Below are 24,297 nucleotides of genomic sequence, written 5' to 3'. Positions count from 1 at the left end.
CAGCTCAAGACAGCATAAAAGAGGCTGGAAATAGCTTTAGAGCTGGAGGTTTTGCCAGCCTGAGCAAGTGACATAATAGCTTTGTGCCAGCCCTTGTCCAGTGTCTATTGCTCGAGGCTGACCAGGGTCAAAGATGAAGATAAAGGGATAGGCAGGAGAAGGTGTCTCCAAAGTGCATCTATTTTACACTTTCCATTAGTCTTTAAGGAAGGATGGTGATTGAGAGAATAGCTGTGGGGAATAGTGAAGTTATATATTTCTAATAGTCTTATTTCAAGGCTATTTAACCTAAAAGCCACTTTTTATGCACGATCCAATTTCTTTTCCAAATAAAGGGGTAATATATTATGCATCTGCAGGTCATTTCTAGGATCTGTGACAATATAAGGCATTCAATTACCCAAGGAAAATAAGGGTGCCAGGAGTGTGTTTTGTTCCTTTCCAGCCATGTCTTGGTATTTTTGTTTGCAGCATTCTTTGCTCACAATTAATGATGAGTTCAGCAGACGCTCGGAGCAATGAATGCCTCATACAGTTTGCGATCCTGAAAGTATGGACTTACTTTATTTCACACTATTTCAGTTGTTGAACTGACTGGAACTGGTGTGCTATTTACAGGAACGTATGCATTGAATTAGTGTAAATAAAGCTTTCTGACTCATCAGTAAGCTATCTGGCTTACTCTGCTTCTGGAAGTCATCCAGATATAATCAAATTAAAGTATATCTCATTACTTCATATTCCACAGTCAAGCCAGAATTTAAGTACGTTGGCAATATGCATGGAAATGAAGTTGTGGGGAAAGAACTACTAATATACCTTGCACAGTATCTGTGTTCGGAGTATCTTCTCGGGAACCCTCGCATCCAGACCTTGATTAATAACACAAGAATTCATCTCCTACCTTCCCTGAACCCTGATGGGTATGAACTGGCTGCAGAAGAGGTAACAGATTTTTTATAAGCAATGTTTAGGGCTTCATGTTTCTAAAATTCCCCATAGGAAAGGACAAAGTGGGAAGGGAGTAACACGTATGGGAGGGAGTGTTAATAATCAGCAGCCAGAATCCAAGGCTTGTTTGTTGGTAGGTTTCTTTCCAAAGATGATGTGAATAGACCTAAGAACCATGTTTTTCATTTTTGCTGCCTGCATGCAATGACGTGGGAATGACTGTTATTCTTTCACGCATTTAGCATGCTCTGCTATCAGTTCTAGAACAGAATGCCCACTGACTCACTGTAATCACTGTTAATTATTTTATAAGGAAATGTAGTTTAACGCTGTGGAATAGATGTTCTTCCTCATTTAGGAGAGCTGGTATAATAATAACATGCGAATACTTTCTGTACTGTCACACCTCCATAATGAATAGCAGTTTTCAGAGATTAGCTGGTGTCTGAAGGAGACCTGCAAAAGCAAAAGTTTTATTATGTGTTACCTGACATTCTTCTTCTTTTCACCTCATTTTTATCGCTAGCACCATTAACATGAAAAATAGGACCTTTCTTTTTCTTCACTGCTCATATGATGAGTTCTGTTTGTTGTATGAGACTGGGGTTATTGCATTCTGCATGATCCTGTCTTGGACTATCATCTGTATTTCCATTTTTCTCCTCGTCTAACCCGCTCCGCATGCTGCTCTCTGCTTAGTAAGAAGTTGCTGTGTTCCTCTCATGAGTCACATCACTGGTGAGTGAAATGCTTCCTGCATTCTAGTTACTGCTTTGGGGATAAAAAAATAAAGATTAATAAGTGTGTTTTTGTAACAGTATGGACATTTTCAGTTTACTTCTTTTAAAACTTCCCCTTAATTAAAATGGCATTTTACATAATTGCCAGAAAGTGATATTTTGAGACAAGAAGTTATTCTGAGGTTGGTTTCTACGTTATAAATTAGGGAGCTGGTTACAATGGGTGGGTCGTCGGACGGCAGACAGCTCAGAACTTGGACCTGAACAGAAACTTCCCTGATTTGACATCTGAGGCTTACAGAAGAGCTGGGATTCGTGGGGCCCGCCTAGATCACATCCCCATTCCACAGTCCTACTGGTGGGGTAAGGTATGAATTACACATTTTATGAATCACATATACTAGAGAGCAACTCATGAATTGAGAACCTGAGATTGGTTGGTCTGAAATTATTCTCCGGTAATCAGATTCTATAAGTAGGACTAAACTGGACAGGCTCAGAATTGACATGAAAAATCATGGTGTAGGTCAGGCCAAAGAGGCAGGTGTCACAAATAATTCGGAAAATTTGTGAATAATTTGGATTTTGCTATTTTAGATTAAGAATCATGAATTTTGGAAGAGGGTCACAAGTGTGTAATGATTCATCATTAGTGATATAAGCTCTGGGAGCATGTTAAAGACTTTATCGCTTTGGCTGTCTTTGCACTAAGCTCTGCACAGGTTTGATGCAACAGTGATTTCTGCCTTGGAAAATGTAAACAGGTTTCATGCAAAGTGTGGCATCACCTTCCACAAAAAGGATGGTTGTAAAGTGACTGTAACCAGTTGGAGAAATGCAACAGCCTGTGAAGCTGCAGTGGTGCTGGAAGGGAGAGTTGCTGCTGCCTCCAGTCCTAGGGAGCAGGATGCAGGCAGCTCTGCAGAGCCTTGTTTGCATCATCACTAAGCTTCACGTTATGTGGTGTCCAGGAATGCAAAGCTCCATCCTACCTGAGGCCAGGTCTAAATCCCACAGGCATCTCTGATGCTGCCCCAGTGTTTTGGTACTCCATTTTACAGTAGTGAAATCTGGATAAAATCACCTCACTTCCTCAGGATAATGTACACATGAAGAAGCAAGATTGTGAAAACTCGGTAACATTCACTGTATTAGACCATTATTTTTCAACATAACTAATTCAAGAAGTTTATTCTATTTTATGCATGTAGCCCAAAGCGTCTCCAAATCCTTATGCTTTGATGAGGAAGCAATTTGCCTGTGACCTGAATGGCACCACAAAGTCTTAACTGCAACTTCACATGGATCAGTAACTTGGCAGTATATGGTCTCACAGCCCCACATCTCTCTTCTCTGCCAGTGATACCATGAGAAAGCCAAATCAGCTCTCCCTTAATGAGCTTCAGCTTTGTGAGACAGATGAACCCATGGCTCCTACTGTAGTCATCTTTGCACATGCAAAAACATTAGATTAGATGTTTCAGCACCAGCCTCTGAGCTTTCATTTACTTAATAGTGTTCATTATCTGCCTTATTAAAGTAATTATCCAAGTATTGCAGGGGACTGTATAAAGATCAGAAAATGAAAGCGAGCTCCCAGCCAATCCCTTAAACTCAGGAGACCTCTTGCTTGCCCGTAACCCTTGCTGTACAGCACATTTTGCTCCCCACAGTTATGAATTATTGTAATAAGTGGTCTGAGGGCTCAGACTGAGAGACTTCAGGCTTTATTTGAAATTGTGTTAGACTGGCTTGATTCAACCAGAATCTGGAAGTCTGTGCCAGTGGCGGCTGGCATAGTCTTGAGGAAAATGAGTCTGGTTGCTTCTAAAAGGGAAAAAAGAAATCTTTGAAAGCCAAGGAGTCAGTGACTAATTGTAGTATAATCGACAGAAATGAGATTCAGGTTTAAAAGTATATTGACCGTTCCTTGTGCTCATGCAGAAATATTTTAGCTGTTTTCTAATTGTGTCCTAGTGTTCTTGTGCGATGAACACTTTAGAATTGATCTCTTCTGACTGAAAAAACAACAGTCCTGGTGAAAAAAATAGCGAATCATCCCCACATTAAAGGAAAAGCCTGTGAATAGTCAAAGGCCAGAGTGACACAGATAGCATCTGCTATCATCCAGTGGAGCTGAACCAGGATGTGCACATTGCAAACCTTTAATCTCCATCCATGATGTCACTGAAGTGTTATTAGGATAAAAATAGTGATGTTGAAACTCCTGATTTTCCACAACATCCACTTCAGCAGGATGTTGCCTCTGTGACACAGCAGTTTCATGGCTTGTGCAGGTATCTAGTCAGGAGGAGGGGCTGAATTTAGGAGCTCTTCAGGTAAAACTGTGTATATCTCCCTTGCCCTCTGAATTGCAGCCTGAGACTACTGTTTGAAAGCAGAGCTGATTCTGGCACCAGGCAGTGGGAGCTGGGGAAGCACAGGCAGGGCAGAGAGCTGCTGAGACTCTAGGGCAGCAGCATCCTGTGGAATGCTGGTATTTTGTGGCTTAGAGAGTGCAAGCTTGGTGCCAGGTCTTCAGCCACGCTGTTCACCACCTAACAGGGATCCATGGGGCAGGCAGTGCTGCTCACAGCCCCTTACAAGCCACCTTGTAAGGTTTTCTGCTCTTCGAATAGATGGGTTCAAAGGAGTTCAGGTGAGAGTGGCTGATTCAGTCCCAAATTACTTTGGGATAAAGGTCATTATCAGCCCATCCTAGGGCACTGTACAAAAACCAGAAAAGCAAATACTTTGACTGCTGTAGGTAGCATTCTTCAAACACTGCCAGGTTTCTTATTATGGAGCCTGATGGGCTGTTGTCTTCTCCTACCCCTCGTGTGACAGGGTGTGTGAGACTGCAGAAAGTGCAGAGCATTTGTCCTTTTCTTTCAGTGCCCTTTACCTACCTGTATAAAGATGTTTGGGTCATGCTCTTCATGGAAACTCTGTGTCTAATCTTCCCCACTGAGCTAAAAACTCTGGTCTACAAAGTGCATTTTGTGTGCTCCTGAGCTGCTCAGACTTACCTGTTACATCTCAACTTACATTTTAGTTGCTTCTTTAAAATGCCAAGGTTGAAAGGGCTGTGACACAGAGATTCAGAGGCTTCCATTAGGGTTGATAGACAAAATTGGCCTGACCTGTTTCTCCTGAGGACAAGCAGCACAATCTGACATGTCCATATGCTAACCACAGACTACTGATTTAATGATTTACCTTAACAGCAGTGGGAACCCTCAGGTTCCTATTTTTTCCCAAGTGCAAGATACAGCCTTTTCAAATAGCACAGCTGCAGTGGTTGGAGGCACTAGTTCAGCTCAGTTGAAGAAATGCATTTTAAGGAAACCTGGAAACTAGGATATTCATTTAATAACTATGGCACCTGAAGGGAGGTAGCCTCCTGCCTAGGTCAGGAATAGGTAGGGTAATATCTTCTTAAAAAAATCCAGGCAAAACTGTATTTAGACGTGGCTTTTTCCTCACTGCTGGGAGCTGTAATACATCCATGGTGCACCTCTACTTCACAGCATTTTCCTCTGCTCCACAACCAAGTTTGTGCTACCTACCTGCTGCGATTTACCCATAGCAGAATAGGGACTGTTCCAAAGAAAACAAGCATTACTATTATGTACTTGGCACTGGTGAGGCCGCACTTTGAATATGGTATTCGGTTCTGGGCCCTTCAGTACAAGAGATATTATTGTAACCTAATGTATATGGGTTGTATAGGGGTTTAGGTTTTCTTGTTTGTTGGTTGAGAGTTTTTTGTTTGTTTTGTGACTATTTCCTGCACATTGCTCACTTGATTCACTGTTACTGGTCATTAGTCACTCCGTGATCCTGGCTGGCTGATTTTCTAACAGCTGATAGAACCAAAGCAAGGGGCCGTATGCAGTGTTTCCCCTGTTAGTTTCACAAGCTGCAAGGAGCAGGACCTCACCGCCTCCGAGGGAGTGGAGTGCGTCAGGCCTGGCGTGCAGGGACTGGCCACCAGATGACAGTGTTACCCTTAAGAATTAACTAACTCCAGAGCAGGTCCGTGAAATTACTCCTCAGGAAAAGGGGATGGAGGAGCCTCCCGCACGCCATGCGGAACATGGGTGCCCGAATATCTCTGGGAGTCCGGTGCCCACTCCATTGGCTACTCTTACTGAGCATCGACTGTTGGAAAAACAAATGTTGTGTCTCATCTGCAGCAGTTCTCTGCTGGTAAACTGCAGCCATTGCTGTGCATTGCATACATTAGTTTTCATTTATCTGCAGATGAACCCAGACCAGAGGGTAACAAATGAGACAATTCCAGTGAGTGCGAGAGTTACAAACCGATCCTCATATTCCACTCTATCCGTCCAAAGTCAGTTCTGCTGATTCAGAAATGAAATTAGATAAGGAGCTGGTTTGCAAGTAGTGGTACAACACCACGATTTTTCAAGCCTAAAACGCTGCCATCATCACTTTGAACTGCTGAAAATGCCACTGTACTGAAAAGTTATTCCTCTGTCAAATTTCCTCTTCCTTTATCCCTCCACTTTCCCTCCGTTTCTCTCCCCCCACCCAGGTTTTTCCACAGTGAGCAGTGTGTCTCATCTGTTCCCTGGAGCAAACTGATGCTCTCCCTCCATTAACCTTTGGGATGGGATTTGAGCAACCTGGTCTAGTGGAAGGTGTCCCTGCCCTTGGCATGGGGTGTGGAACTGGATGATCCTTAAGGTCCCTTCCAACCCAAACCATTCTGTGACTCTATGGAAGAGCCAAAGAGCACTCTCTTCTCTGATACACCCCGTTCTCCACCGGGTGTCATCCTGCCCAGGATCAAATCCTGTTGGAGCTGCATGACTACTCATAGCTGTTTTGTTTTCTTCTGGATTTCAGGTGGCCCCTGAGACAAAAGCAGTGATGAAGTGGTTGAGGTCTATCCCATTTGTGCTTTCTGCCAGCCTCCATGGGGGTGAGCTGGTTGTGACCTATCCTTATGACTATTCCAGGCATCCTATGGAAGAAAAAATGTTCTCCCCTACACCTGACGAGAAGGTAATATTGGTTTTGCAGGGTGAGCTTATCAATGTGGTTTCCACATGTGGAAATGTGGAAAATTTTAACAAGTAACAAATTTTTACTTATTTAGATTGCACATATGTGTGTATATGCATGCATGTATGTATTAAATATGTAATAAATCATACATATATATAATACATGTATATATACACATATATAATATGATCTATACAGTTAATCAACATGCTTTAAAATGTAGGATCATTTACATACTACCAGCTTGATTTGTAAAGATCAACCCATGTTTTGTGAGGCCAAACATAATTTCACAGGGTACAGGTTAGAAAAAGACAGCCTTTTACCATTTAAATGGTGCAGTCTGTGATATTTTTACTACTGATTTCCAGACAGAAAGGAACAATCCTGACCAGCAGTTACTTTCTGTTGAAATCTGTAGGAGAAAAAAAGTCTGGCTGCCATATGGTGGCAGCCTTGTAACATTTATTCCAGGTCAGATAACAGGAATGGTTTTCTCCTCTTGTCCCTGGAAAGTTCCCCATTTGGGACTCACTGTAAATCTTCTGTGAAATTTTTTGCCATCTTTCCTGTTTCCCTTTGGTTTCCTCAATCTAGTATTCATTGCCGACATGCCCACTAGGAGAACAGCTAGTTTTTCAGCCTTCTAGCATACGTTAAAGGTATCCCTGGCCTCTTAAGAAAAAGTGGTTCTTTATATAACAAACAGCAGTTGAAAATAGCCCAAAGTTGATCTTTCACTTGAAGCGTGTGTTATCTTTAAGCACATCTCTGGGCTGACTTCTCCCAGAGTGACAATTCTCACCAGCACATATTAAATATTTAAATATTTATGACTGTTAAATGTTTTCTGTATCAATCCATTTCTTCTGAGCTGTGCAAAAGGTACTGACTACATATGTATGACAATGACTTAGCAGTGAAATATACCAGGCACTGCAGAGTAAAAAGCCCATGTAAGAAATACCTGGTGAATGGTAATGAATGCTACAGAAGCTCCTGGTGAGGACTAGGGGAAATCATAAACCTGTGCACCTATATCCCATGGCTGGGCTAAGGGTATCCTGATTTATGTGTAGATGGTGGAGGAATATAACCGCATGTGCCTTATCAAGCAGTTCACGTGTGGGATGGAAAGACAGCAGTCCCTCCACTGTCTCCATCCAGGGACAACACATGTGTTTTGGGTGAAATGATGAAGTTACACAGACAAAGCACTCTGTCCCAATGCAGCCAACAGCTGAGGAAGCCCTAATGACATCCCTGGTTTGTGACAGTGTAAGACCTCATATCAGTGACTGCTGCATAGTCAGTGGCTGCAAAGCCTGGAAAGTTAGGTGCAAATCTGGAAGTTTAAATCAATGGGGAAGGGTTGGGGATGTCCTCAATAACAGCCAATTTTTCAAATGAGTCATCACAAGAACCTTAGCAATGTTATCAGAGCCACTTTAGATTTTACCCAGAAAGTTATAAAACTTGTACCTGTGAAGTGACCCGCACTTAAGTAATGTCCTCTGCAGCTGCTGCTGCCAGGGAACCTGCATCCTGAAATACAGCAGCTTATTTTAGCTGCCATACATTAGCCATAACCCTTTTGCACCCTTGGCTGCAGTGCAGTGTGAAATGCTGCAGTGCAGATAATGGCTTGGAATTAAAGAGTCAAGTTCTGCAAGTATATTCAAACCAGGTTGCCCTGTTTGAAAATGCACCTGGGTGCTAACAAGTCCCTGTGTCCCTCATGGTGTAGCACAAGGATCCTCTTGGCACCTTCTCGATGACACTGCGGATTTCAAGCTTCTTTAGCCTGCATTTTTAGTATGGTCTGGTGCCTGCTGAGGCCAACGAATCTCAACCCTGGACCATGTTCTTACGCTCACATTCTTGCATCTGGTTCAGCCCACATGATCCAGAACTTTCCAGGTTTTTTGCTTTTGTGGAGATGGGCCTTTTAGCAGGCTTTTTTTGATTTGTGTTACACAAGAATCTGCACTGGTGCTTGCACTCACTCGAGCAGGAAGGTGCACACCTGCTCAAGATCTCTCCCTCTGGTGAACAGAAACACTCCCTTCCCCCCCCTGAAGAACCCAACTTGTGACAGTCAGTGGGGTGAACGTGCTGGCCAAGGTAATAACACCACTGAGCACATTGTACCAAATGAAGCATCATGCTTCCAAAGTCACAAGAATTCCTCTGAGGTTTTGCCCTTTTTGTCTGCTGTATGACACCTAAATGTCTAATTTTTTTGAAATCCATGAGTAGTCATACATTAGTTGCTATGTGAGAATAAATGTATTGCTATCCAAGGACATTTTAACTTTCTTTTTTTAATCAAGTTTACTTGATTTTGTACCTCTCACTTTCTCTTCTCACTACCACCCATCTTTGTTCACTTGCACTAGCAGCCAGGAAAAAGTCTTATGCCTCTTGGTGTGAAACACAAGAAGACTCGGTTACTGGAAATATAACATCTGCAGATGTCTTCAGGAAAAGTGAGGAACATGCTCTAAATATTAGATCAAATTTGTGTCCTTGGTCATTTTGGCCCTCATCTTTGATAACATCAAGGATGAAGTTTTAGGGTCTCTCCTAAAACTAGGTTTGTAGCCACTGAATTTCTTGTGCACATTGTCCTAAGCAATATGCAATGAAACACATGATGCTGAATAAGAGGCTGTAGTAGAATCTGATAATTGGTGTCATTTCAATATTGAAACCTGAAACTATAGCTTTTGTAGATGAGGTTCAAATAAACAAAAAGGAAAGGGGGGAATTTCCGTACAAGGTTAGAATAAGCATTGGAGGAAACTGGCAGGAGCCTGATTCAAAAAAATGTTTTCTGCAGATCACTGCTGCTTCTTCTGTCTTCACTACATGTACCTGTCACTTTTCCTTTCTGGGTGGTGACTCCTCTGCACTTCATCAGTATCAACACTCTTTGGAAACCAATGGTGACATCCTCCATTACGACATCCTATCCTTCACTTTTTAGGAGTGGTTCCTGCCCCCACAAAGAAGCAACTGTCATTGAAATCAAACTGGCAGGTTGTTCTGTGTGAGTGACAAGTGCAAAGCAAATTGACACTGTCTATTTAAAACAGCAGCAGCCAATGTGAAGATCTGATTGGGTTGAGGCTGATGGAAGTATTTTTGAAGAGGTAAAAATAGCAAGAGCTTAAATGTAATTGGGAGAGCCAATTTCTGCTTTAAAACCTGGGACTTCAAGTACAACTAAACAAGCCCTCTACTCCTGCCCCAGATGACAGGTTAAAGCCAAATACCACAAAATCCACTGGTATTTAATGTGGTCTCTGGCTAAATGTATTGAATTGCAGAGGAGGACCTTGAAGAAGACAAGTGAAAACTTCCTTGCAGCATATACTTACAATGGAGGTTCACCCCCTCCATCAACCTCAAGGACCCAGGGTGGCTCATTGCCTGAGCTTGCAACAGCAATAGTTAGTTACCAACAGCAACGACAGTGTTTAGAGTTTGTAAAAACAAATGTATTTCAATCCCTTTTGTTACAGACATTTAAAATGCTGGCAAAAGCCTATGCAGATGCACATCCAGTCATCTCAGACCGATCCGAACTCCGTTGCGGTGGAAATTTTGTCAGACGCGGAGGTATTATAAATGGTGCTGAGTGGTACAGCTTCACTGGAGGTAAAATCACTTTACCATCATATCGAGTGAGGTAAAACCTCTATGTGACCTTTATGAGACACAAGGGTTTGAAAGAAATCATCTCATTAATTTCAGCTTGCTTTAGGTCAGACCCATGCAAAATGTAACTTGCAATTGATTTAAGTAGCAAAATGTATGTTGGTAACATTTTTATTCAAATATCATGGGGCGTGTTCAGCTCTGATATAACCTGAGTAAAGCTAACAAGTTATACAAGGGTGAAATTTAATGCATATAATACCATTCTAGTTTTCAAATCCAAAATGTAGAAATAAATGCTTAATGCTATGCTCTCATTCCTTAGTGGCATGAATTTGAATCCATCTCACACACTATGCAAGTGCTGCTTTTCCAGTCAGTTTAAAATAACTCTTTTTCAGGGAAAACTCTAACAGAGACAAACATCCCATTCATTTGTGCTTAAGTTGCTAATTTGATTTTCCCAATAAAAGTATTCGTTTTCTTCAGAATTTCTGAAATATTGGCATGGATGAAATATCAGTGTTCATAAATTTCCAGCAGTTCCGTTTTCAAATAGGACTCAGCTGGATCCCTAAATAATTATGTTGAAACCAGGCATTTAGAAAGCTTTAGGGCATGAGTGAGAATTGGGTTTAAATATCTTTGGCTTACATTCTTCTGAAAATTATATCCAATGTCTTTTGTACAGAAACAGTTTTGAACATCATAATGACAAAAGGTCATCTCTCTGCTGATGACCCTTGGCAATCACCTCTGATACAGCCGATTATCCAATTACCATGATTAACCAATCCTTATCTCTCTATCTCTGATTCGTGGTCAGGTGAATAATAATTTAAAATTATGGGGTTTGCCCTGAAAGAGGCATCATTGTCATTAGTTAACTTCAAGTTGAAATGCATTGTAGGATTCTGAATTTGTTGAATAGTTTTCATATATTGGCAAACACTCTTTACAATATATTAATCCACACCCACAGGGACCGCATTCAGCTGGCTGCAACAGCCAAGCTCCAGTTAAGGGTGACAGGGCTTTTTCATGATCTCTCCTTTTTTTTTAAAACATATAGGTATGGCAGATTTTAATTACCTTCACACAAATTGCTTTGAAGTTACCGTGGAGGTAGGATGTGAAAAGTTTCCTTTGGAGGAAGAACTGTTTACAATCTGGCATGAAAACAGAGATGCTCTTCTGAATTACATGGAAATGGTATGGCTCTGCTTTTATAGACCTTTGTGCTTAGTTTTTCTTCTTCATTCTTCATCAATACTGGTTTCTTTCCTATTTCCCCAGTTGGTTATTAAGTTAGCACCAAATCAATCATCACACTATACCAGGGGCCCCAGTGCCTTGGTTTGTCTAGCAGGACACAGGAATAATATTTTGTCTATATTGCAGTAAGGATGGAGACCGAAGACTGTAAAAGCCTTGAAAAAAAGAGTAAAGAGGAATTGTCTGTAAATGCTTTGTGCAACATTATAAATCAACTGTCCAAAATTTATTGCTAGGGAAAAACCCACATATTCAGAAAAATATGAACCAACCTTTCTTTTGAAGAATAAACCAGCAAGATCTGCTGTCCAGAGAGTTTCCTGGCTTTTTTTCTGTTCCGTATTCCATGTTTATGGCCCAAACCCTACTGCATGGCAGCAGATTTAGATTTAGCTAAAATGGGAAGATTCTAAGTATGTTGTTATAAATTCCATTTCCGCACTCTTCAGCTTGATTTCTGTATGAAAGCAGTTAAAAAAGATCTAAAGCCTGATCTTCTAAAGGAACAACTCTCCGTGAGCATTAAAACATGCCATTTCAAAGTAATTTTTAATAATAAGTTTAAGCTCAGCAGAAAACGAATACCTCATTGACAATAAGTAAGTGAACACAAAAACAGAAGTTGCTCATCTTTCTCTCAGCCATTAGTAAATTAGGTTTCTGTCATGCCTTATTTTGATAGAGTATTCAGTAATCTAAAATTGTTAGGAGTGTTTTTATGGCCTTTCTAAGCAACCTCTTGCTACTTGTGGTAAGTATTATCATTCAATAAAGTCTATAGTACAGACCACCAAACTCATTTCGTTTTACAGCTGTCTGATGAAAATGAGTTTTAGTGAATCCAAATAGAGCTGGGTTAAATCCATATATATTGCAATTGAAGTCTTCAAGATGCAAAGATTTTTATAGTGTGAGATACTGTAGAAGTCTATGTCAGAAAAGCTTTTTGAGTAAACACAGGACAGTAAGCAAAATGACTTTGTAGATAAGGATGACTGAATTACTCCTGATAAGGATTAAGTCTGCCATAACCAATTCAAACTTTTCTTATTCTGATATATGCCAGACTGTTTGGTGTGTGTACAAATCTACTTGGCTTAACACACAGAAGTGGAATTCATTTTCATAAACGCTGATGTCTTCTCCCCGTCAGAAGTGATATCAGGGCACTCTCCCAAACTTACGTGGCACAGACTTGAGGCAAAATGAAAAATAGTGTATTTACTGCAACAAAACAGATCAATATTGTTAAAGAAATTTCAATTTTGTCATTTTCATCCCGTCATGTTGTAATTGCAAATTATTATTGAACTTGGATGAGGTCATACTGCTTTGAGTATGTCTACACTGTAAATTAAATTTGGGTCTGAGATGACTCTTATGACCAGATTTATCCACTATCCATATGATAAATCCTCAAGTCCATGCTGAAAAGCAAATTACAGTGCTTCATCATAATAGTTCTTAAGGGACAGTTTTCAAGTCCTTACACCTTACACCTTACACCTTTCTTCCTAAACCCTCTAATGAATAGTGCCACACAGTATGGCTGTTCAACAAGACCAGTGTAAACACAACCTCATCTTAAATAAAAACCTGCTGTCACTAGAAGAAGAATGACTGTAAAGCTGGATATTTTAATGTGTATTTTTAAACATCTCTAGAGTCCTACAAAAAAAGAAAAATATATTTTTCCATTGTTTTGATGCTTTGTTCTTTTTTCTATTCTACTTTTATGTCAAAGGATAATAAGGAGGGAAAGATGAAAGGAAGGGAAAGAATGATAGCAGTTCAGGGGAAAATTAGAATGAAATTACTTTTCATTTAAAAAAGTCATATAGAGTTTCCAATAGAAAATATTTTCATTTCAGAAGATTGAAAAAAAAAAACCCTTAAGTGGTTTAGTGTTTAAATACTGTGATTTTCTCCAGTTTTGTTTTGGTTTACTGAATTTCAAATATAGTGAGCTGCTTGTGCACCTCCTTGCATGTCAGAATTCACATCACTCTTTTGTTTGTCACCAACCACATTTCTCATCAGCTCAAGCAGCTCGGTTCTGTGCTTGTAGAGAAGGGAAAAAGGATATTATACACACTGCTATCATGACATTCTGACATGTAGTGAAGTGTAGGCAGCAGAGTGATGAGTCGCAAGCTCAAGTAGCTAACATGATGCCTTCTCGTTGTGTATAGAACATCGGATTATTTTTTTAAAGCCTTAACTTTTAATTTCTTTGTTGTTCTGGGTCTAGAGTGGACATTCCTAAACTGTCTTTAAATACTGTGGGCAGATCATGAGGTGCCAGTGATCTGTGCAGAGAAGGATCTCTCAATGAAGAGCCACACACTTAGCCCTGAAAAGCACTTGTTCAATTATCCCTTTCCCTCCACCCCCTTTGGGCTCCCAAAATAGAAGATGCAATCTGAAGGGGCATTAGCACCTGACAGCCTCTATAATGAGTTGAACCTCTTGAAAGTTGTTTCCTTTCTGCAGGGATTTCCTTGTAGAAGTGGAGGAGGTTGTACTTTCATAAATGACTCCCATCTAACTTCACTTTGTTTTGCCAGGTTCACCGGGGAATAAAAGGAATTGTGTCTGATAAGTTTGGCAACCCTATAAAAAATGCTCGTATTTCAGTCAGAGGCATCCAGCATGATGTCACAACAGGTAATATTTTTAGTTTGAGCTTTATCATGGGACAGGGTGAGAGCTTAACCAGCAAAAGCCTTGTCATATCTGATAGAAGTGGCACCTTACTGCAGAATTGAAGGCTCACCTGTGAGCTTGTTTCTTCAATAACAAGAGAGAAGACATGTTAAACTGGCTGTTGAGTCTGGTGTGTCTCTGTGATGACATAGTACTTGTATTAAAACTTCCACCTAGAACTGTCTGTTGTCCATCAAAGCCAATGTGTCTTCATTGAGAGTCAGAAATCCACATTTATGTTTCATGTTTGGGCAAATATGGCAATAACCCTGCTCAGGGGCTGCAACTCCGCATACGGAGGTGCACAGCCCTGATAGAATAAGTTAGTTGAAATATTGTAAGCATGACATATAGTCATTAGAGTAGGATCCACATGGATTTTAACAGTAAGAATAACCACAGTGATTGAAGGCCTGCAACCTTTTTTTTCATAAGGAAAAACATAAGTATATGCAGATTTTGGACAACAGTTATATCAAATGCAAAAAACTAGAATGTTGAATTATGTTCACTTTATACCTGTCGCCAGCTGGTAAACATGTACTGAGACATATGCAACTGTTAATTTTCACAGTCATAAAGTTCTGAGCTTTTAGGCTCTCAGGGAAATCAATGCTCTCATTTTATTATTGATTTCAGTGAGAACAGGGTAGGCCATAGGAATGTAAAATAGAATACATGAATGGTAACATTTAGCTCTAATGATAGTTGCTGAATCAATTCGGAAAGGCAGAATGGTTTATAATGTAGTGGATGCTTTCCAGCTTTCAAAAAAACTAATATTAGAGGGGATACAATAGTGGAGATGATGCAGATTCTTGAGGCTGGTGGGAGACTCTGGCATGAATTAGGGTCTTTTTCAAACTTCTTCCCAGACAATGGCTTTCCATTGGCAGTGGACCTTTAAAGAATTAAGAAGTAAATACAAAATGTGTTTACATTGAAGGAAAAAGGAGTATTTGGTCTTGAGTTAGATGGGGTTAAGAATGTCATATGACCAAAATGTCTCTTAATTTCAGTGTTAAAAAAGACTGAGAAGTTCCATGAGAAAATAACATTATTGCAACATTAACTGATTTAAGAAGCTTAACATTCAAAATAAAGGAAATATAAAATGAAGAGTAAATATTCCATTTTAAGACTCCTTGTTTTTTGCTATAGGCTCTAACCTTCATCTGGAGGAAATTTACACCCATTTTACGCTAATGGCAATTTATACCAGCTGCAGCTCTAACTCCAAAGTCTTATGTGCTATAATGTCTACAAAGTAATTGAATGTAATATAATAAAAGCAGAGATTTCTTAGCTCCTTTACATGTGATATATACATCTGCAGCCTGGATTCTGCTTTCACTTTCTTCAGTTTCACATAATTCTAAATTCCTTTGATCTCTTTGGAGTTGTTCCTTGTACCCCTGGGAAAGCAGACAAAGAAAAGCTTCCCTTCTCTATGATACAGGCACAGCAGTTACTGACATTTCGTGTGTGAATTTTACTCTGTTAGCTCCCAAAGGCCAGATTTTCACAGGTTGAGTCTTGTTGTTATTCAAGAGCTTTCATCTGAACTTCTTTCAAAATCAAAATCAAAATCTGAAATCTTTTCAAAACCTGCCCCCTTAATGCTTGTGCTGTCTGTGCATGCAGGCGTATGTGAGTATGTAACTATAAGGGATGCAAGACTGAAAACTAAACTCAGTTTTGTTGTGCCTTCCGCTTTCCTAAGCTGCTGATGGGGACTACTGGAGACTCCTGCCTCCGGGGACATATGTAATCAGCGCCCAAGCACCAGGATACAGCCGGGTGATGAAGAGGGTCACCCTGCCTACCAAGATGAAACAGGCTGGACGAGTAGATTTTGTGTTGCGACCTATTGATACTTGGCCCAACAAACTCCTCCGCCGCTCAATGGAAGACATATACGACCCATATGACCCACTGGAACTATATGACCCTCATGCCCAACATGGGCAGGCTGAAGCTCGAGGTGGGTCATCGCTGGGCAGGGAGAAGCCCTGGTGGTGGTCTTACTTCAGCTCCCTAGACCTACACAAACCTCTGTGGCTTCTCAAACAACGCTGAGGGGCATCATGGTGCTCTGCTCACCTAGCTCTGCTGCCCTTCCACCCAACTCCAGATGCCCTCACTGCTCTTGGCAATATTTAAATCTGTTTAACTTGAAAATACATTGCTAACTCAAGCGTTGCTTACTTCTTTCATTTTCTCTTTACACACAACTGAATATATTCAAGTGGTTTTATATATTAAAAACAATGGTGCACACCCGTTCAAAGGACAGGTTTTATGCAATTTTTTCCTTGGTAATGCTCTGTACTTCTGCCTATATAGTTAATCATCACATTCATTATTTATTAGATTCTAAGTACCTGTAGGAAAATATTCCTGGGATTTTTGTACATGTCTTAACACAGTAATGACTATATACTAAAAGCAACTTTCAGAAACATGCAGAAAACTCTTTTCTTTCCTCTTTTTACTTTATTTTGGCATATTCAGTTCATTAACTCTTCTAATTCAGTTCATTAACTCTTCTAATACAGCTCATTGTGATTTTTTGATTTTCTTTTTTAATCCATTATGTGGATTCAGACACTAGGAATTAGGAATTTGAAAATAAATCTGCATCTGAATAAGTAATATGTTCAGTAGGATGGGCTGCTTATAGGCAGGTCAGTATTAAGAACAACATTTTTGCAGGTAATTTTCAGAAATTATCATTTGGAGACATGTATTAAAAGTGTTAAATCTTCACAAGCTTCCTCCTTTGAAACTTGAATCATGAGTAGGCCCATTCAATCAAGAAAAATGCTTGGGAAGTAAACTCTGTTCCAGGGAGTCAGAGTATCCAGTCTTTATGATGTTTAAGTGTTAATAACAGGTTTTAATCTGTTAAGCAAATAGATTTTAAAAGTATTTCAGCAAAGTACTGACAAATACTTTTACTACTGGTAATACTCATATCCTATGATGTAGAAGAATACAGGAGAGTATTGTGATGAATTGAGGTTAAAATCTGACATATTACATTAAATTTGTTAAAATCATGCACTTTTTGAATCTACATACTTGTTAGTGAAACTCGTAGACACCAAGGAAATCATAAACTTCCTTCAAGATAGTTGGGTAAAGCTAGCTGAATAGTGGTTTTACAAGATGCTGTCCTCTCTCAGACATCAGATGTAATGTGGTTTTAGGGTGATTCAAAAAAAAATCCATATTTTTGATGAAAAAAAAGGCCTAGACTTCCTTTTGGCCTGAAGTTGTTAATGAACTGTATATACTGACAGTATTTCCTGATCTAAATGATGCAGCATATGAATGTGATTGTTGGGAGCTGATGTATTTACTGCAGGAGCTGCTGGATTAGCTGTCTGGATTGCCTTTTGATTTCTAAAAGCTTTTTTGTTTATATTAGGTAAAGAATCCCAAACTGCATGAATCCCATAGTCCATGTGCCCATATCTCATACTATAATAGCCTAAGAAGACCCAAGAGATGAACGATCTTAATTCTATGACCAGATGCTGCATATGCCTAAGTACCTTATTCCCAGTTGTAATCTGATTTGAAGTTAGGGGTCTGTTATTCATGTGCTTGATTGTCTCCAGGGCTGGAGACTATGTAAAAATTAAAGAACGATTTCATAGCATTAACAAAGTAATTATGTGGGAGTGAATGTACTGCATGCACATGGATAAGTGTTCCTTGGCCAGGCCTGCAAAGTTAAATAAACTCTGAATCCTAAATATACCAAAGATAAGTGAACAAGTGATACACCTCCAGACTCTATTTCCAGTAATAGGTAGTACTACTTTCTGTGATTATTTTTTCAAAGCCACCAACCAGTGGTAAAGCTAAGAAAAGCAGAACAATATGCCAAATTGCTGGCTTTTAGCTGCTCTTTTTATGCACATAATGCCTTACACACTTAGAAAGATGTTTTCCATAAGTATTTCCTAGGTTCTCATAGGGTTATTTAGACTTTTTTTTCAAGCAATCATAGTAAACCCAAGCCTGCTAAAACGCAAAACAGAATGACAATGCAGAAAATCCACTTCTTTCCTGGATTCTCACATTGGAATAGCCTATGGCAAGCAAGATTTGGGAGAGATTATTCTCTGGGAAGTTCATAAAGGTGTGAAAAGCTAGTATTCTGTGCTCCTATACCGTTAATGTTAAACCTGTATGATAGTGCAACAGTAGCTTCCCTGTGTCTCTCCATCTCATACACAAAAGCAGGTGTCCAGCAGAGAGAAAGTTAAGATCAGACTTCCACTGGTTCACATGCCACAGCCTGTAGAAATGGGACATATTAAAGTGCATTGAAACAATGATGAGGCTCCTGAGAAAAAGTATGCTTCAGTCTTCTGGTACTACTCCTTTTTTTGTAAGATAAAATCTCCAATTTTCAGTTCCTTGAAGATGGAAAAGTGACAGAATTTCTTGGGTAGCTCTCAAAAATCTGAGTTAACATTAGATTTCAGGACACCTTTATTGGTGCTGTAAGGAAAGAAAACAAGCAAGAAAGAAAGAAATGAAAAGAAGGAAGGAAGGATTGGTCGTAACCAGTAAAATATCAACATAATCAAAATTAGCGTCACCCTTCCATTGTAATTTGAGATTAACAAAGATTCAGTTCTACATTTATCTAGGAAAGGAAACATTGGCTTGAATTTTTTTACTGGACTGGATTACATAAATCATCTTCAATATTTATTTCAATCAAGGAATATGTGTTTGAGATCATATAATTTTGTTTAAAAAAAAATACCCCAAACCCCTAAAACAACCCACCCCATAACTGTAATAAGGTTAAAACGGTTGTAACTGGTGGAAATTTAAGCAGCTGTAGGCAGCTCTGTAATTACTACATGAAAATAAGTACAGTGATCAGCTCTCTCATGCACCCCTCTGGAAGATGATTGTGTGCAAAGTTTAATAGAACATAAAGTTAGAAGCATATTAAATACTTTCTGAAGAGGGGCTGAAATGCTTCAGTGAAACATGCAATCCTACAGCTGAAATAGAAGGAATCATAGAATCATAGGAGCATAGGGAAGAAGTGAAAACCAGCTGCCAAAGTTCCCTGGCAGTCTCCATCATGCTCAAACCATGCTTTACAGAATGGGTTTGGCCTTTTTCCAGTGCTGCTTTGGAGCGTGACAGGTTCAGCAGCCAGACGGTGCTGTCAGGAATTATAGCGCATGTTCATGAGACTCCCTCTCCTTTTAAGCCAGAGCCTACATAATCTTTTTCAATTACCTTCCAACCACATATTGAACAATATTGATATACGTTTTTGTAACATCCTCCTTAATAATTGATTTCCTAGTCTCCACATTTGTTTCAGAGGGGAGCTTCTCTACCATGGAGCCAAACTTCATCTGCACAAAGCAATCTCATTAATAACTGTTCTGACCTGCCAACTGGCCAGACCTCATCGCTCTGCCAGCAATGAATCTTACCAAGCAGTCAAAGCATGCAAATTTAACAACATTACAACCATAAAGAGCAAAGAGAAAGGTCTGCTTATGTCATGCATGCAATTCACCTTTCATTCGTATGGCAGAAAAAAGTCAACACCACGTACAACAAATATCAGGAGATCAGTCACAACTGGTGTGCACGAATTATACCAAAGAAGATTTGGGTCTGTTTGTTTATAAAAACTTGTCAGATCAAAAATAACTATAATAAATCAAGGCAGAAAAGTTTGCAGCTGTTGACAACTTCAGCTCCTGTAACAAAATGATGCCCCAGTCTTGGGCCACCCACATATAGGAAGGAGCATCCTTATTTCCCTAAAGGTAGAAAAGAAAGGCATCTTAAGCTAAGTGCCTGAAAATAAAACTTTAATGTGTCAAAATCAGTTGCTAGCAGGAGCTCCTCCTGCTATCATTTTCCATTGTGTTTACACAGTTGTTCTCCTTTTCATGCCTCAGTTTAACATCTAAAGGGAAACACCCTAAAACAATATTGCAATCTGTTTTGAAGTCCTGTGAACCAGCTGTCAAGCAGAGTTTGCCAAGCCAGTGCCATTTCTTTTTGTGCATCACTCTAGTATTGCAGTGCAATTGGAAGATAAGATGTCTTTAGCCATTATGAAAGCAGCTGTCAAAGTGAGACAAGTCTCTGTCTCCGTGGTGATGCCTGCAGACAGACTGGGAGATCTCTGTGATGGCTGGACATCCCCCCTGCAGCAACGAAACACTGAAGATTCAGCCTTCAGGAGATGAGGTACAACAGAGAATGGAGCTGTCCATGCGGCTTGGATGGAAATGTGAGCTGAAGCTGATACACCTTCTTACAAAGCTCATGTCAGAGGTACTCTTTGCTGTCTTCCTTTGCTGTACAAGATCTGTCTTTTGAAGCTACCACAATGTAAAAAGAGTGGATGGGAAGGTTGTAGTATACTTCCCTTGCTGTCTTTGTCTTCACAGCATGTCAGAGGAGAGATCCCATTTGACATTTATCTTTTCTGATGTTGTGTAGTCTCAAGTTGTGCTGCAAATGGCTTCACGTTGGCTTCTTTGATGGAGCAGCCAGACCTCTGCAAGGACGTGTGCTGCTTCCTGCCACCCATCACACATAAGTGGACACCAGAAGAAGGGATTCTCTGTAGGCACTTTTTGGTGACCATGTTGTTTCTGGGTCCAGGTCAGCTTAAATGAGTCAGCTTAAATGAGTTCAGGTGTTCCTGAAGGACTGTATCCCATGAGAGGGACCCCATGCCAGAGCAAAGGAACAGCATGAGGAGAAGGACCACCAGAGATGAAGTGTTATGGACTGACCATAACCCCCATTCCCCATTGCCCTGCACTGCTCAAGGGGGAAGGGTGTAGAAGAGTCAGGAGTGAAGCTGAGCCTGGGAAGGAGGTTGTGGGGAAGGTGTTTTTAGTTTGGTTTTGCCTATGACAGTAATTGGTGTCCTTATCTTTGAGTTTGATGCAACCATCACAACAAGATGCATTCATTACAGCCATCACTAGTGGTTATCACTTGAGCAGGGTTACAGAAAATAAAGGTAAGGTTGGAAGGGGAGCAGCACAACATCACAGCAGCTTACTGTAGCCTGCTTTCCCCAGCTGCACAGTGGTATTAGTTTGGGTGTAACAGCAGCGATCCATTTTAAAATAAGAATTTCTATTAAAGTTACACATATAAGAGCTAATGCAGATAATAGCAATAATACATGATTAATGATGAGTAGACCAGTGAAACCCATGTAAGTTAGATTAATAAAAAATTACTTCAGAATTCACTGCTTTATTCATCTTTAATAGGAATAAAGATAGTATAAATAAAGTTTCATAGATAAAAATCACAGACAAGTATGAAACAATATTTGTAGAAAGCAATGTACTGCTAACTAAACCAAAATAAAGCAGCATAGCTCTTACATTGACATTAAGTAGCATTTTATGTCTGTAATAATATTTCAGCTAAATATATATTTGAACCATATAGTCCAGTATTCAAAAGAACATTAAATCATACCGTGGATGTCTCAGTCAACCTTAATGCCAGTCACAAACGTAGTTATAAAATAGTCCATAAATCTACCAAAAAAATCAAACTGCTGTTACCCTGTAGAAAGAGTAAATATTTGTGAGATAGATAACATACATACACAAAGATAGATAACCTATGTGTATGAAGAAAGGAATATAGGCAAAATATTTTTATACATGAAAATAATCCAGGGAGAAGGTGACTTCTAAGAAACATAGCTTGTGTATTGGAGGACAGGATGGTATGACTGCTACTCAACTTTGGAGAATACGTTATCCTTCGTGTAGTCCAGAGAAAGCGATACCCAGTCTACTCATAAGCATACTACAGACTTAAGGGAGAAATTAAAAAAAATGGACTGCATGGAATTACTGTGGATTAAATCCATCTAATGGTAAGGATTATCAGACATGGGTAAGGCTGGTTTCTGAGTTTGAAACACACTCTGAAACACTAGCTGAGTCCCACACGAACCAAGCTGGCACAGACTTGTTATCCAGGCTGGCTCATTTTGACCAACATCCACAGGAAAAATCTTGCTGGACTAACTGGAAGTCAAACCTACTCCTGACACAGCCAGATTAATAGAGAGGAACACAGGAAACACTGGTCTGGATCAGACCAGTGGTCACCTCTCTATGGTGTTCCCTGAAGCTGACAGTACACATGCACGCGCACATACATGGGGGTCCATTTTTATACAATGAATATATTAACAGCAATAGATTATAAATTGCATAATCTATTACTTATTATTTTGTACTGCTGTCAAAAATATATTTGAGCCAATAGGAATAAAACCATAATATTTTGTTTGTTTAAATTGGTTCTGATTTTTGAAGACTTGATAAATATGTTTTGTTTCAATTTAAATAATAAGCACTTTAAAAGCAGGTAGGTCGTGAAATGTAGGGTATTTTAGCTTATTAATTTTTTATCACCTAAATTGAATGAAACATTGATGTGGCCAGAATATGAATATGTCAGTTTTCTGCCAAAAATGAGCACTGTGTAAGTGATTTTGCTAGTTCTGCTGCTTTTATTAATGTAAAACACCAAACTTAGGCAGTTCACAAGGTGCAAGCCTTCAATAACAGAATTATTAACAAATTAAAAGTGATATCTGAACTGGTTAAAGCAGCAGTAATGCTTAGTGGTTAGGGCTACTAGGAAGCAAACAAAACAGAGAGACATGCCAGCAAAACAGACATTCTTGTGTGGCTATTGCAATGCTCAAGGCAATGCTTCTGCCCTCCAGTAGGTAATTTGGAAATCAGTTTATTTTCACAAAAACTCTATTTTTTCACTAATGTTAAGAGAGGGAGAAAGGAGAAACTTGCTTGAAAAAATGGATGCTGTCTCTAGCAAATAAATCACCACATTCAGTTGAAATCACTAAGAAAACATTTGTCCTACTTGTGTAAAAGACATATGAAAATTCGTTTCTGACCAGAAGGCCATTTCATTTTATTCATCAGATAGATAAATCTGTTAGAGACGGGGCAATCATCAGGCCTAAAATGTCTGCTTTTTCACAGCTCTTAGCCTTTAAGTTTGTGGGTATGGTCACTAACAGTTATGTAACTTTCTACATAAACCAGATGAGAATTCCAGTATCAAGTCTACCTTGCTACTGCTTCAATAAGGTAGGATAGGTTGCAGTCTCATAACACCACCCATGCATTACATATGCTTGCTTCCAGGCAGGTCCACACTTCTCCCTCCACCCTCCTCTCATTCAACCTCTGCCTATCCATTGCTGGCAAACAACAGCAACATGATACACAACAATAGTTCATTTGAAAGACCTGTCTGCTCAGGGATTTTTTAGAAATTTTCCTTTATGGGAAGAAACGTGGTAATGGATAGTGGTGGAAATCTTAAGTTGTGAGCTTAAATAAAGGCATATAGTTCTGATATATAAAAGATAGTATCTCCTTTAAAATAGCCGCTTAACATATAGTAGTGTGTGTCTTCATGAGCTATTTAATGTCAACTCTTCTGTTAAACTCTTGTCAAGTACTTCGTGTCTACTCTGAGGCAGTGATTTCTACAGGTTGCAGACATTTTAATGCTTACTTTCATTGAGGTTATGTTGTAGCCTACTATCTAAATAAAGCTACACCCTGTTGCTGAGACTAGGAGCAACTTTCAGAAACTGTGATGTAAAAAACCCTTTGGTGGGAGCTGGCCATTTGTCCCTCATTAAATATAAGTTTGAATGCTTTCTTGAGTAGGAATGGGCTATTGGATTTTGACAAAGGGTGGACAAGGAATAGATACTGTGTATTGGCCCCCTAGACTGTGAGAATTTTTTCAGGCTGCACCAGCCTGTGTGATAAGTTTGTCTTATATTTCATTAAGGACACATATTGGGGTGGAGTAAAGGTCATGG

The 24,297-nt window shown here is 39.6% G+C and overlaps 1 protein-coding gene across 1 annotated transcript in view; it reads left to right on the top strand.

Annotated features, from left to right (window-relative positions):
* Nucleotides 1-16,665, top strand: part of CPZ (carboxypeptidase Z) — a 33,270-nt gene extending 16,605 nt beyond the window's left edge. Inside the window, exons 5-11 of the mRNA XM_061468033.1 lie at nt 749-945; nt 1,898-2,059; nt 6,567-6,725; nt 10,256-10,391; nt 11,464-11,603; nt 14,234-14,333; nt 16,096-16,665. Coding sequence (XP_061324017.1) covers nt 749-945; nt 1,898-2,059; nt 6,567-6,725; nt 10,256-10,391; nt 11,464-11,603; nt 14,234-14,333; nt 16,096-16,451 — 1,250 coding nt within the window. The 3' untranslated portion in view covers nt 16,452-16,665. The remainder of the gene's footprint in view (nt 1-748; nt 946-1,897; nt 2,060-6,566; nt 6,726-10,255; nt 10,392-11,463; nt 11,604-14,233; nt 14,334-16,095) is intronic.
* Nucleotides 16,666-24,297: the final 7,632 nt, after the last annotated feature.

Source organism: Pezoporus flaviventris, unplaced genomic scaffold, assembly GCF_033815535.1.
Source record: "Pezoporus flaviventris isolate CSIRO_AGI_PZ_B2104156 unplaced genomic scaffold, CSIRO_AGI_Pfla_v1 ptg000002l, whole genome shotgun sequence".
In the NCBI taxonomy this organism is placed as follows: domain Eukaryota; kingdom Metazoa; phylum Chordata; class Aves; order Psittaciformes; family Psittacidae; genus Pezoporus; species Pezoporus flaviventris.
Note: the sequence above shows the minus strand (reverse complement) of the source record. Positions and strands in the feature narration are given on the sequence as shown.